The sequence below is a fragment of the Rhinatrema bivittatum genome, chromosome 4 (genome assembly GCF_901001135.1).
Source record: "Rhinatrema bivittatum chromosome 4, aRhiBiv1.1, whole genome shotgun sequence".
Taxonomy (NCBI): domain Eukaryota; kingdom Metazoa; phylum Chordata; class Amphibia; order Gymnophiona; family Rhinatrematidae; genus Rhinatrema; species Rhinatrema bivittatum.
Window position 1 is genome coordinate 340,909,325 of NC_042618.1, and position 14,659 is coordinate 340,923,983.

At 43.4% G+C, this 14,659-nt stretch overlaps 1 protein-coding gene across 1 annotated transcript in view; it reads right to left on the minus strand.

Moving 5' to 3' along the window:
- The window catches only part of LLGL2 (LLGL scribble cell polarity complex component 2), a 126,748-nt gene that overhangs the window by 64,224 nt on the left and 47,865 nt on the right, over positions 1-14,659 (minus strand). Inside the window, exon 3 of the mRNA XM_029600517.1 lies at positions 1,500-1,597. Coding sequence (XP_029456377.1) covers positions 1,500-1,597 — 98 coding nt within the window. The remainder of the gene's footprint in view (positions 1-1,499; positions 1,598-14,659) is intronic.

The following is a 14,659-nucleotide window of genomic DNA, read 5'->3' on the forward strand; positions in this document are numbered from 1 at the left end:
GGCTCTGAGAAAGTGCCATTTAGAAGATTATGGGCATCCCCTGTTCCCTCTTTCAACTTTCTCCAATGTATCTCACCAATGTGCTCCTTTAAAAATCACACAACTGGTGGACTGGGTTAGAATAAGATGAGGAAGAACTCAGACCAAAGAGGAAAGAGAGCTATTTCTCAGGATCCAGCTAAATTGTCTATTTGGTGCTCCACGTTAAAAACAAAACAAACAAAAAATAATTTGCATTTCCCATTTCACCAGCTATCACCAACTATGCAAAATTAGCTTTTACAGAAGACTGAGGTTTTAATATTCATCGTCCTCCTCCCTCTGCCACACATATATCCCCCTCTGCACAACCTCTGACCCCCTTTACCCAAGTTAATTTGCTGTTTCTTTTATTTATTTATTTTTGTGAACAGCCTGACACATCCGTGCACATGTATGCACGCACACACACACACACTTTGCTCTTTCTTCCACCTACTCCCACAGAATTCTCTAGTTTCTAATTTATGGGATGTGCTCTCTCTCTCACTGGCTGAGCTCCTCCCCTAATTCTCATACTGGCAGGAATAATCTCTCTCGCTGGGCAGCCTGCCAAGCACAAATACAATTTTTTTTAGCACTTTTATCTTTAAAAAAAAAACCCCAAACCTCATGTCAATCTGTGCACACATTTTCTGAACATTCAACCTACAAAAAAACAAACTCAGGATATGCAGAGCTATATTAAAAGCTAGAAAAGGAATTATTTTCCCAGAAAACTTATGGATCTAACCCAAATTGGGGGGAAAAGTAAATTTTTTTCCCCCATTACACTTCCAGACTTAGTTTTAGGATAACAGTGCTCATAGAAATTGCTCTGCAATTCTTTACTTGTTAAAATGGTTACCTCAGCCAGCACAACTCATCTGCACACCCTTACTGGAAATAATTGCAATGCACAGTGACACCACAGGTGCTATATAACTCCCGCCTCCCTTATTCTCTACCCTCTTTTTCATGAGCACAAGAGCAAGATGATAGCCCAGCATAGTCTTAACACACAGAAATGGCTCCATACTCTGCAAAAATATTCTTTCATAACAGAAATTATGGATGCCCAAGATTTCTAATGCTCTATTTCTACACTCAGGAAGGGGAAAAAGTTCACCCTCCAATACTGCTCGTGAAAAAATTTGTAGTAAAACGTTTTCTCTTATTAATCAAGCAGGGAGCATTTCAGACCTGATAATGTAGAGACAGCAAGGCTTCAGTACTTCTTTAAAGAAAAATCACATGCTGTAAATTATGTATGCAACAGTGAGCAGCGGACTTCTGCGTTTAACCACACAGCTTGCAGACAGGGATAAAAAGAGGCTTTATATGAGTTAACCCCGATTTTTCAGAGCCTCCATCTATTATAACGATGCTGCTGAAAGGGCCAGAGGAGGAGGAATAAGTTAATGCTGGGAAGGGGGAAGCATGAGAGTCTCACAGAGGTAAAAAAAAAAAAAAAAGGATACAATTTGATGGCTCCTGATCGGGTTCCGATGGCCATTAGACGGAGAGAGGGGCTGTAGCCCAATGCGCTGGGCTGGTGCGGGAAGCCATGTTCCACAGTCTAGAGGAGAGGGGGAAAAAAAAAAGACAAAATCAATAAAACAAAGATGAATTAAAAGTTTGATTATTTCACATTAAAAGCAACTACAAAATATCAAAATTCAAATCATTCCAAGAAAGCTGCTTCCTAAAGATGTGTTTGTCTTGAATATGTACTGGATGACTCGTTTCCTTTATCCTATAAGTAGGGACTTTTGTTTTCAGTTTTTATTTTATTTTGCTTGTGAACTTTAACTGTTATAACAAAAAAAAAAAACAATTGGTGGGAAAAAACAAGTTTGCTCATTGTAAACAGTGTTTTCCGTAGATAGAGTGAATGAGCCATGCTGCGTGGGGAGTCCCAAGCTGAGGGCTGCCACTTAAGGAAGCATGGCAATGCTCAGGCTGTAATTCGCAACCCGATCACCTACGTGGCAGGCTCTGCGCATTTGGAATTCCGGCTAAGACAGCTCTTCCAACTGAAGAGTCTGACTCAAAGTTTATCAAGACAGTAGTGTGCTATGAAGGTATGGATTGATGACCATGTTGCAGCTCTGCAGATGTCTGCAATGGGAACGTTTCTCAAGTGTGCAAGTGAGGTTGCTGTGGCCCTTATGTGTGCCTTCACTTTTCCAGAAAGAGTAGCAGCAGATCTGGCGTGGCAGTAGCAAATGCAACTTGTCAACCAGTTGGCTAAGGTTTGTTTTTTTTTGGAAACAGTCACTCCTAGATTGTTAGGACTGCAGGAGATGAATAGTTGCTGAATCTCCGATGAGCCTGCGTTCTTGCTATGTAAAGGCCAGAGCTTGTTTACAATCTAATGTATGCAGAGCCTTTTCCCTTTGCGAAGCATGGGGTTTTGGAAAGAATGCTGAGAGAACAATAGATTCATTTAAATGAAAGGCCGACACCACCTTTGGCATAAATTTAGGGTGAGGCCACAATAAAACTTTATCATGGAAGAACTGAAGATATGGTGGAAAATTTACCAATGCTTGCAGTTCGCTAATTCATCAGGCGGATGTAATTGCCACTAGAATAGTACTTTTCAAGTGAGGAACTTCAGTTCAGCTGTAGCCAGGAGTTCAAATGGACTAGACATGAGGGCAGTTAACACTGTGTTCACATCCCACAGGATTGGAGGTTTCTGTATCGGTGGGTGAATGTGTAAAAGTCCTTTCATGAAGCGAGACACTAGCAGATGCATTGCGATGGAGTTCCCATCTACTGGATGATGGTATGCTGTGATGGCACTCAGATAGACTCTGAGAAAGTTTGGAGACCTGTCTGAGACAAGTGGAATAGGTAGCTGAGTAGGAGTTTAGGAGAGCAATGATGGGTTAAGTGACTGTTCCTGGCATCAAAGCATGAAACGGGACCATTTGAAGGAATAGTTATGATGGGTGGAGGCTGTCTGAGAAGAAAGGAGAACATCCTGAACAGCTGTTGGGAGGTCCAAGGTTTCTAAGACTTGGCACTCAAACTCCAAGCGGTGAGGTGAAGAGATGAAAGAAGGGGGTGTAGAAGGGTTTCCCCCTTGTGTCAGAAGTGTTAGTTGGCAACCCAGAGGTCTGGGTGGTCACCCTGATAGTTGCATTAGATATGCATACCATGGTTGTCTTGGCCATGCTGCGGCCACAAGAATCATGTCCGCCTTGTCATGGATGCACTTCTGAACTGTGTGGGTTATGAGTGGGATCAGCAGGAAAGCATAAAGACCACCCTCGGACCACAAGAGAAAGGCATTCTGGGTTATCTTGTTCAGGAAAGGAAGGATAAGGCAGAAGGTTTCCACTTTCACATTGTACTGGGTCGTAAACAGGTCTATGGAAGGCGCTCCCCACTTGCCGAAGAGAGTGTCTGCCACATTTTGATCGAGGGACCACTCATATGGATGAAACACTCTGCTGAGCTTGTCTGTCTGCGTGTTCACTACTCCTGGGAGATATTTAGCCTGAAGGTATATGGCTCGCTTGGTCACCCATTCCCAAGTCAGAGTCACTTCTTTGCACATCATCGGCGAACCTGATCTGCCTTGCTTGTTTATGTAAAACATTGCAACTTAATTGTATGGATCATTGTTGTTCTTCTCGTTAATAAATATTCGAACATCATTAGTGCTTTGCAAATAGCTGTCAGCTCTAGAAGGTTGATCTGATAGGAGAAATCTTCAGGAGACTATAGTCCCTGGATTTGATATTGAAGCAAATGTGTGCCCCAGCCCATGGTGGAAGTGTCTGTGATAAGAATTAAATCATGGGTCAGAGGCCGAAGGGGGGCTCCCTGTGTTGGAGATTTGGGATGCAGCCACCAGCGTATGTCCTTCATTGAAGATGTGATTGTTCCTTTGGCGGACAGGGTTTGAGATCAGAGTCCATTGACTTTTTAGTCCCCACTGCAACTGTCTCATATGCAGTCGGGCAAGATGTACTACATGAATTGCGGCCACCATATGGCCTAGAAGTTTTAGTAATAAATGGACAGTGGCTCTGGAGTTGTGCTGTAAGTGCAATGTCAGGAGCTGGAGGCATTTTATTCTGTCCTTGGGCAGGAAAGCCCTCTCTTGGATGGAGTCTATTTTTGCTCCTATAAATTGCAGTATCTGGGTTGGTTGAAGAATGGATTTCTCATAGTTCACCAGGAAACCCAGGTCTTCAAGACAGCATATTGTGGTCCGGAGGTCCCTCTGAAGATCCTGAGGATTGGGAGACACTATTAGCAAATTGTCAAAATGGGAAAATTCATAAGCCCTTTTTGTGAAGGTGTGCCACAGCCATTGCTAAACACTTTGTGAAAACTCATGGGGAAGACGAGAGACCAAACGGAAGAACTTTGTATTGGTAGTGGGATTTGTTTATTTGGAAGCACAGGTAATGCCAGCAGAAGTGGCGAATTGGAATATTGAGATTGAGGGAGCACATCCAGTCTTCCCAGTTGAATGAAGGGGAGGATGGTCTTTAGAGTTGTCATTTTGAATTTCTCCCTTGAGCATCTTGAGTGGTGAAGGTCTAGAATGGGACGCAAGTCATCCGTGTACTTGGAGATGAGGAAGTATTGCCAATAAAATCCCATATTGTGGCAAGATGGTGGAACACTATCGCCCTCTGTGTGAGCAATCTGTTCGCTTCCTGCTGTAAGAGAGGAATCTGGTTGAGGTTTTTGACCGGTGGGAGCAAACTGGGTAAGCGAGGGGGGGGGGGGTGTCTTGCATTACAAGTGGTACCCCTGCTGGATTATAATCAAGACCCAGTCAGAAGTAATCTTGGGCCATGCTTCCCAATGCTCGGAGAGTCCTCCCCCTTCAGGGGTGACCATAGTTGTGTTGGGTTTCAGTGACTGTGGCATGGTGCTCCTCAAAAACTGTGCTGACCTTTGGCTGTAGTTTGTTGAGGGGGCTTTTGTGGCCTACAATCTTGTGGGCATGCTCTCTGCGCAGTTTGCAGTGGTTGTGCACAAGGCTGCTGATAGGGCTGTTGATAGGTGGTAGGTCTGTACTGTGAATATTGTTTATAGGATTTCTGTGGATAGTATGGCTTTTTGTACTGCGAGAATGGATGCTTGGCAGTCACAGAATGGTCGCTCTCTAAAGTGAGGGATTGCACAGCTATGTTTTGTTCCTTGATTTGCACCATTATTTCACGGAACTTATCTCCAAATAGGATGTCACCGAGACAAGGGAGATCTGCCAGTTTGTCATAGATATCCTCCCTAACAGAGCTCGCTCAAAGCCAAGATGTTCTACAAGCCGCTATTGCCGATGCAGAGGCTCTGGAGGTAGTTTCAAATGCTTCATAGACCAAGCGGAGGAGATGACTATTCCTACTAAAGGTTGAGGAGTGATCTGTTACCCTCATCTCAGAGCACACGAAAAGCTTCAGTAGCTATAAGCATTTGTATATGTATTGGACCACATAGAATTGGTGTTGCTGGATACAAGAGGCAAACATTGAGTTTTGAAAGACCTTTTTTGCAAAGTCATCCAGTATTTTGTTATTTTTCCCCGGGGGGGGGGGGGGGGGGGGGGGGAGACAGCACGGAGTTTATATTTTCTTGCTTTCCTCATAGAAGACTCAACCACTACTGACATGTGTGGGAGGTGAACCAGCCCATAACACAGATTTTTTAAGGCGGTATTTCAGGTTTAACTTCCTGGCTACTGCTAAGTGGAAGTGAGGAAATTCCCAGGATTTAAGGACGATCGATTCGAGCACTGAATGAGGAGGTAGAGCCATTGGCTCCGAAGGGACATCTAGTATCTTTAAGAGTCCAAAGACTTCTTTCCAGGGGTCTGGGATCTTTCAAATTTCTACATTAAGTAAGGCTCCCACTTTTTCCACAAATTTTGGATATGAGAGATCCTTAGGTGGGGGAGGTGTGATCTGGAGGGTCCTCTAGTTTGTCCAAAGGGAGGCCAGTAGAAGTGGAAGGAGGAGATTGATATGTAGGAGGGGATTCTGGCCTCTCTCCCTCTTGATCAGGGGACGCATCCTGTGACTCCCAAGTTTTTGGACTTTGTCTTGGGAGAGTACTGACTGATTAGAGGGGAGACCGATTCATGGCGAGACTTATGACATTCTGAGCTTGAGATGCAAAACCTTGGATGACAGAACTCTGGATGGTGAGGGGCAAAAAAAAAAAAACCACCCCACATAGAATGGCTATTTGGTGCATGACCTCTGTGGAGCTACGTCCTAGAGACCTTGGGGGGCAGACACTGTGCAGTGGCAGATGGGGATACCGAATGGCGGCCTGTACGTGGCTGCACAGCTGCTTTGTAAATATCTGAGATTGGAGAGTGAAGGGGTCTGAAAGTTAGTGGCTCCTTCACCATCCTCTTAGGTTTGAGATATAGTGGTTCCTGAAGATGAGAAACTTCTTCTGGATTCCCATGATATACTTGAATATACTTGCTGACTGTGGTTTGAAGATCCAGAGGAGATAATGGAGGCGGAAGGGGGGGGGGGGAGGGGGGGGAAATCTGGTTCGCAGTTTCAAAGACCTGGGTTGAAAGGTCTATAGAATGGTTTCCATGACTACCACCTCTTCCAGGTCCTAGGACGTCTTGATCTCTAGAGGTGCTATGCAGATCTCTAGCTGTTGGTCTCTGTTGGTATTGAAACCTTGGGGCCAGATCTGGTGTTAGGTCGTGAAGGTCAAGATCTTCCCATGGGGGTTTTTAAGAATCTTGACTGAGTCATTAGAAGCAATTTTGCGTCATGCGGAATGAATTCACATGACACTGTTGGCTGTTTTGTGTTGAGTTTGTGTTTCATCCAAAGCTTTGCACTGTGGATCTGCGCCGGTGCATGGTTATCTGACGCAGGCTTCTCTTTGTCTCACAGGAAGACAGGTGCTGCGTGGAGTGGTACAGGCGTCGCATCCAATGCTGGTTTGTCACAAGACGACAGATGGTCGTCACTGGGTTGCGTCAAGTGCCGATGCAGTGGTGGCATAAGTTGACAAAGAGGCATGAGTCTATGGTCTTGTTTCGATGCGCTTGAGGCTGGTGGGTGGGTTTCCCGTGCGCCAGTGAATGACTTTGCCAGCGCTGAATGAATCTCTGAAACACTGGCTTTTTTATATTTTGACAAACCAAAAACAATCAATGCCACTTGCACAGTGTTATATAATCAAAAAAGGGAACCAAACGGTTCACTCACTGTGAAACTCCATATCACTGTTATACCAAATTATCATCACTTATGAGATATTTGTTGTTTAATGCTATTCAATAAACCTACATGCCAAATGGAGATCACCTTATTCAATATTGAAAAAAATATTTTTTGTGAGGGGTTGGAAAGGTTTCATATAACCGTGTAGGCAACCCTGCCTTTTTCAAGCATATTATATGCGCCAAGGAAGGAAAGTGGTTAAAAACGGAGACGTCTCCATACAAATTTAAGGGAAGTAACTTTCAATTTTCACATTTAATAGCGGGTCAGACATCACCCGCCGGAACATTCCCTAAGGAAGGACGTGTATCGTCCGAAACATGTACATCTTGGGACATTTATAGTCTGGGAGGTGTGATATACAAATATGAAAGAGTAAGTTCTCTATAGAAAGACAGTCACTTGCAACTCACAAGATCACACCCAACAGAGTATGAGTGGTGGTGTCGAGTTATTTCAAAGCATCAGGGAATACCATTTATTAATCTCTTCAGGAGATACCTTCCGGATGTCATCATACAAATTTGAATATTGAAGAGATTGGTTAATCGAAGTTTTTAAAAGCACATATTCACATATATATATATAAAAAAAAAAAAAACGGAGGAGGTTGGCAGGTTTATGATTATAATATGCTTGAAAAAGGCAGGGTTGCCTACATGGTTATATGAAACCTTTCCAACCCCTCACAAAAAATATTTTTGATCATTTTTTATATTTTGGCCTGGTTTCAGGTGATTTGTAGTGCTTCTTCTTTTGCCGAGTCGCTGGGTCCTCCAAAGAAGCCCTTTTTTGAATCTCTGTAGGAGCGCAAGGCTTCGGGCCCAGCGAAGATTGAATCGAGTGGCGAGGAGAGGGCACATAGTTGCCCGAGTTAGAAAAGGTCACTTCCCCCTGAAGCTTTGCGATCTTTTCAGCCCTTTGCCTCTGGGCCAGAGGGGACATGTGGCCGCAGTCCCTACAGCAGAGCTTTCCAAAGTGTGTGTCGCCTGCAGTGTGCTGCACAAACCCGGTGCACGTGAGGGGGTGGAGCAAGTGGTATACCAAGGGGAAGTCAGGGGGAGCCAATGCGGCCACCAGTGGACCTCATCCCACTGGCGGCTGAGCAGTGAACTACCGCTGTGCGCTGGACACACAGCAGGAAGATCGGCAGGGCCGTGGTGGAGCTCATGTCATCACGGCTGGAAGAAAAAGGTCGCGTCCAAACTTGCAGGTGCTCCTCCTTCCTGCCCGCGCAGCCCCGGAAGAAAATGTTGCCGGAGCCGCGCGGGCAGGAAGGAGGAGCATCAGCCACGTGCAGAAGAGGAGCAGCTTTGTCGCAGCAGGCTCAGAAAAGGAGGAGGCCCGGTAGCAGGGCCGCCACCGTGGATCCCACATTGCGGGCAGCTCGAATAGATCAGGGCCACTGCAGCGCCCATCCTGCAGTGACCCGTGAAGAGGAGGCCCAGAGGCAAGAGAGAGGCTAAGGGCCTGTAGAGTGTGTGTGTGTGTCTGTATGTGAGAGTGAGGACCTGAATGTTTGCAGAGACAGCATGTGAGAGCCTCTGTGTGTGTGAGAGAGACAGCATGTGACAGTGAGAGCCAGTGCTTGAGCAAGACAGCATGTGGGAGTGAGAGAGCACCTGGGTGTGTGAGAGTCCGACAGCATGTGCAAGAGAGACTGTGTGTATGACTGATTGTATGAGAGAGAGCATGTGCCAGTGAGAGCCTGTGTGTGTGTGAGAGAGAGAGAAAGCATGTGAGAATGAGAACCTGACTGTGTGTTTGAGGGAAGAAGACAGATGGAGAGAAAAGAAATAGAAAAAAAGACAATATAAAAGGAATTGGCAAAAAACTAAGAAAGGGAAGGTGGAACAAAAAAGCCTGTGACCAACCGATTAGAAAACTAAGATCAGACAGCAAAGGTAAATTACTTTTTACTGATTGGCACATGTAATCTTTGGTAATGTGCAAGAGTAACATTTTCGCTATGTGGATCTCACAATGTACGAGATCAGCATGGAGGAAGTGGAAACCCACAGGGCCTGCACAGAGGCGGCAGCAGAATGGGCCTTCAGTGCCAGTAGCAGCAATCAGCACCTTCCCAATAGCCATGTGGCAGCAGTGACAGTGGCAGCAGAGGAATGAGAGAGGCTCCGAGGTTGCTGGCAAAAGAAAGAGAGAGAGGGGGTCTGCCTATAGTGTGTGCACGTGTATGAATGGGAGTCTGCCTGGGGGTGTATGTGTGTGAATGCATGGGTGCCTGCCTGAGGGTGTGTCTGTGTATGAGAATGAATGGGTGTCTTCCTGGGGTTTCTATGTGTGAGAATAGGTGCCTGTCTCTGTGTGGTGTGTGTGTGAGAATGAACTGGTGCCTGCCTGGGGGGTCTGTGTGTGAGAATGAATGTGTGCATGCCTGGGGGATGGGGAGGGAGTGGTGTGAAAATGAATGGGAGCCTGCCTGGGTGTGTGTGTTTGTGTGTATGTGAGGGAGCCAGTGAAAGTGAGAGCATGAGTGTGTATGAGAAAATTCAGGGGAGTAAGAGTGTGTGTGTGTATGGGGGGGGGGAAGAGAGTGTCTTAGAGCCTGAGTGTGTCAGTGTCTGTGAGAGCGAGAGGTTATGGAGGGTATAAGAGCATGAATGTGTATCTTTGAGACAGTGTATGTGTGAGAGAGAATGGACATGTGAGTATGTGTGAGAGGGGATAACTTCCTAATCCTTGACAATATCAGGGTGACTGGAAATCAAGAGCTCCCATGTATGGACAGCAGAAGGTTTTAAAATCCTTATATCAAATAACACCCAATAATTAAAACTATGTGCTATTTTGAAATATTTTATTGGTTTGGGAAATTGTAAAAAATGTATATGATTTTAATTAATAGAAATTCTATTTATCAGTAGTTTTAAAATATTCTTTTATTAGTATGGTTTTACTATTATAAACTGATGCTTTATGTTTCTTGATTTTATTTGTTTTATGAGGAATGGTGGTTCTGTTTTTCCATTGTTAACACACAGTCTGGCTTCTTGGGGCTTCCATTTCAGTTTTTGTCTAATTTGTGCTCCTTTATTTTGTATTCTGTATTTGGTGAGGGTCTGTCTCTGCTCTGTATGTATGACCATGATGAGAGATTCTGCTAGCATGTAGTGTCTGTATAGGGATCTCTAGCAATTGGGTTTGTTTTGTTTCCTCAGTAGGTGGCGTATTGGTATTCTAGGACCCAGTGTAATACTTACCCTTGCTTTTTCACAGGTAGGGTTATTGTTGTTTGAGTCCTTGGTGTTATTACTGTTATGTTACAATGGGATTGCAGTATAGATTTTGAGTGCCTTTTTTGCAAGGTTTTATTTTCGTTCACAATGTGCCTGGCAGTGGAAGGTGTTTGTGCTGCTGTTACTGTGAGGTGACACCAGAATCTGAAAATATCTTTTAGTATGATGAGCTGTAAGGGAAACATTCAAGCTCCATTGTTTGGGGGAATTTCAGTGGATGCACAGAGTTAGAGAACTGGAGGTGCAGGACTTATATTGACATTCTGTCCCTTCCTATATATTCCAGACTTCACTCTCTTAGCCATATAGAATTAGTTGAATGAGGCTATCAAATAATTATATAGTGTGAAACTGGCCAGCTTTTTAAAGTTACGCAGACGACCCTTTGGACTTTTTTTTTTTATTAACACCAAATATTCAAAAGCTGTGTTCATCCCATCAAGCTCATACATTTCATTAAGAGGTAAATTGAATAAACACAATAACTTTGTTTTATTATTGTTACTCATAAATTATAACATTAATCTTGGAATATTATATATTTTTAATATAAATGAAAGGTTTTCACAAGATAGATTGTGTTGTGAAACATTTTATTATGTATATATTTAAGGAAACATTGTCAAAATACATTTTGTTCGTTTAACCTTTAACCTCTGGTTTGCTAGTAGACTGAATTACTGTGTTACGAAATTATGTTTGTCTAAAAAGTGTGTCACCAACATGAAAAGTTTGGAAAGCTCTGCCCTACAGGAAGCCTAGTCGTGCTCTGGACCGAGGCAGAGATAACAATAATTGTGTGTCTGTGGCAGATATGATGTACCCACAGGAGCAGTATTTGAATCCTGGGGCCTTCTTCGTTGTCAACATACCGATGAAAGAGTGTGACTGAGGAGGAGAAAAATTTGCGTCTGCGTGCAACATGTGGAAAAAAAAAAACTGACTCAAGCCGTTGATGACTGAAGGACGTGCATGGGAACTCCCATGCATAAGCAGAGCAAAAAGCTCTACTATTGGAGAAGATTCCGATCCGTGCCACCAGAGGATGTTGCACCCAAGCAGCATGGCTCATTTGCTTATCGACGGAAAAGTGTCTTTTCCGCTTTTTTCTCCTGTGTCATATTAAAGTCATTTTTCCACTGATTTTTTCTCTAACACAAATTCCCAGGTAAAATAAAATAAAAACTGAAAACAAAGTTCCCTACCTATACGCTATGCCCAAATCTCTCATTTATTTTGACTTCTGTCTTGCAAATCTAAAACAACTCCATAACCCTGTATCTCACTTAGAGTACTCTAGTAAAAGAGCAAGTAATAAATCTTTGTAATAGATATATCTAAGAGGAAGCAGAATATTCAGACCAGCAGCTTTTTTTTTTTGCATATTTAAAAAAACCATTGATTTACATTAAGTGTGATTGCATTTACTGTGTGTCATATGAGCTAACACGAGATGCATTATTTATCTAGCCTGTTGAGTATGCACTGAGTCGCAAGCAGGCTGCAGAAGATGAACAGTGGGAGAGACGAAGGATATGTTCTGAAGCTTGTTGAATATTTGTATTTCAGGGGAGGATCAAAGTACAAGTCAGGGTTAGGCAACTCCAGTCTTGGAATGCCACAAATTGTTCTGGTTTTCAGGATAACCACAATGAATATGAATGAGGAATATTTGCATGTTCTGCCTCCATTGTATGCAAATATTTGCATGTTCTGCCTCCATTGTATGCAAATATATCTCATGCATATTAATTGAGGAAGTCCTGAAAACGTGATCTGTTTGCAGCACTCCAGGACCACAGTTGCCTATTCATGGTATGAGGCAAGTAAATGATTTTGAAAGTAAACAAACTAGAATTTGACATCACTAATAAAACTGAAAAAAAAAATAGGGTTTTAATTTTGAGCTATTTTACTGCTAATTCATGCTGTACATGTATCTCTATCTATAGATACAGATATCTATATCTCTCTATATCTCTTTTTATAGGATGACCTTTCAGTTGCCAGCAAGAGAGACAAAGAGGAAAGAATGTGTTGCAGATGACACAAAGGATGGACATTGCCCTGGTGAGGACATTCCTTTCATTTCTTCTTGCTCCGGTGTAGGAGAAAAAGTTTGAACTATGTTCTTCAGTGTATGCAATTTTTACCTACCACTTGCCTTGCCTTGGGGCACACCACTTTCCTCTGGCCTCCATCTCAATAATTCCACTGATGCAGCTAAAGGTGATTACATTTCACATAAAAAATAAAAATACTTTGGGAGCAAAGAGCTAGCAGAGGTGAAGTTTAAAACCATATAAAATGGACTTAAATTAGTCATTGACCTCCATCCCTCCTCTGGCCCTAGTGGTTTCTCTGTGTCCATGTGCCAGCTCAACAGTTTTTTCTCAGCATCCAAAATTCCTTTACCCCACCAACTAGATTCTTTCTGAGGTGTAAAAGTTTAGCATGAATTTTATCGGTTAGACACAGAACTGGTCATGTCACTCAGAGCAGAAGACAGCCTAATGTGGTCAGAACAATCAAAGATGACTGGAAGACAGTTTTGGGGGGGGGGGGGGGGGAATAGAAAAGATACTGCATAGAAAACTGGTTTTCCACATAGGGAAAAGGAGCTATTTGTGCTTGTTTGTCTCTCTCTGATTCCTATCAATTCCACAGATGAAGCAGGCTGAGCAGCTTTGGACAACTGACAAAAAGTGGCTCATATTTGCCACAGTAGCTCACAATAGCCTTGAGCTCACAGAGAAGCATGGTGGGGAATTTTTGCCTTGTTCAAATCCAGGATTCCTTGTCATGTGATCTCTAACCACTCAAAGGAAAAAAACCACCCATCTCATTAACAGAACAAATCAAGTGTGTAAATGAAAGGGTGTCTATTTACTTCCCATTGTACTGCAGGAATCAGATGTACCAATATGACTCCTGCAGCTGAGCACGAGATGCTGATTCACACCTTGGTTCTCCAGTAAACAACCTTCATTTTGTAACTAGCATCTAACCAGTTACGCTTTCTCAACTGCCTACCTAACTTACTTTAAAACCATTTCTATCAAACAGGCCGATACAGTACACTGCGCTCCGGCGGAGCGCACTGTTAACCCGCGATTGGATGTGCGTTTTGGACGCGCTAGCTTTACCCCTTTAAAAAAGTTTAAAAAAATTTTTGAAATAGGCCCACGGCTTGAAAACCGGACGCTCAATTTTGCTGGCGTCCGGTTTCCGAACCTGTGGCTGTCAGCGGGCTCAAGAACAGACGCCGGCAAAATTGAGAGTCTGTTATCAAACCCGCTGACAGCCGCCGCTCCTGTCCGAAAAGAGGCACTAGGGACGTGCTAGTGTCCCTAGTGCCTCTTTTTACCACCGGCCCTAATTTAAATAAATTTACTATATTGCGCGATTTTTACTGTATCGGCCGGTAAATTAGCACTGTGGACTCACTAGTGTGAATAGTAGAAATTATGGGATGTTTCTGACTCAGATTAAAAACTTATTGAGATCAGAATAGGAATTATTACGTCACTTGACTCCTACAGAAGTCAAGATTGATGGGTGCCACCTTTCAGAGAGTGTAACACCAGCAGCAAATCAAAGTTCAATTACATGACTTCCTGACTAGTGGCATCCTCCTCCTGCTGTCTACAGTTTTTCCCCACACAGTCGCTGGCACCCCAAAACTATAAATGCAACTTAGAAGGGGAGATAAAAGAACACTCATAACTTCACCGGAGTGCAACTATTCTTTAAAGGAAAACGCCAATCAATTCTGTTAACCCCCAAAACAATCAGCAGTTAGAAATAGTTTGGCAGGATGGTCCTGACAGTTGTAGGAATTAATAGAAAGAAAAAATGATAGTAAGAAAATTCCTATTCTATTATTAACCCCCACCACCACAATAGTCTGAATGATGACCTCAAAAGTGAAATGAGCACTGCATCTGTGGATCCCATTGTCCACTCTGTTTTGTGATGGTATGAACAGAACCCCACACAGATGCTATACAGATTTCTCCTATAGAGGCACATGCTTTCTCAGTGTAGGAAGTGCAGTGTGCGTTCAGGGAACTCGGAGGGGTCGAATGTCCTTTTTTGTATGCTTTAGTAGTTCTGTTTAGGGAAGTCTATAATTCCTTCTTACCAGCACAA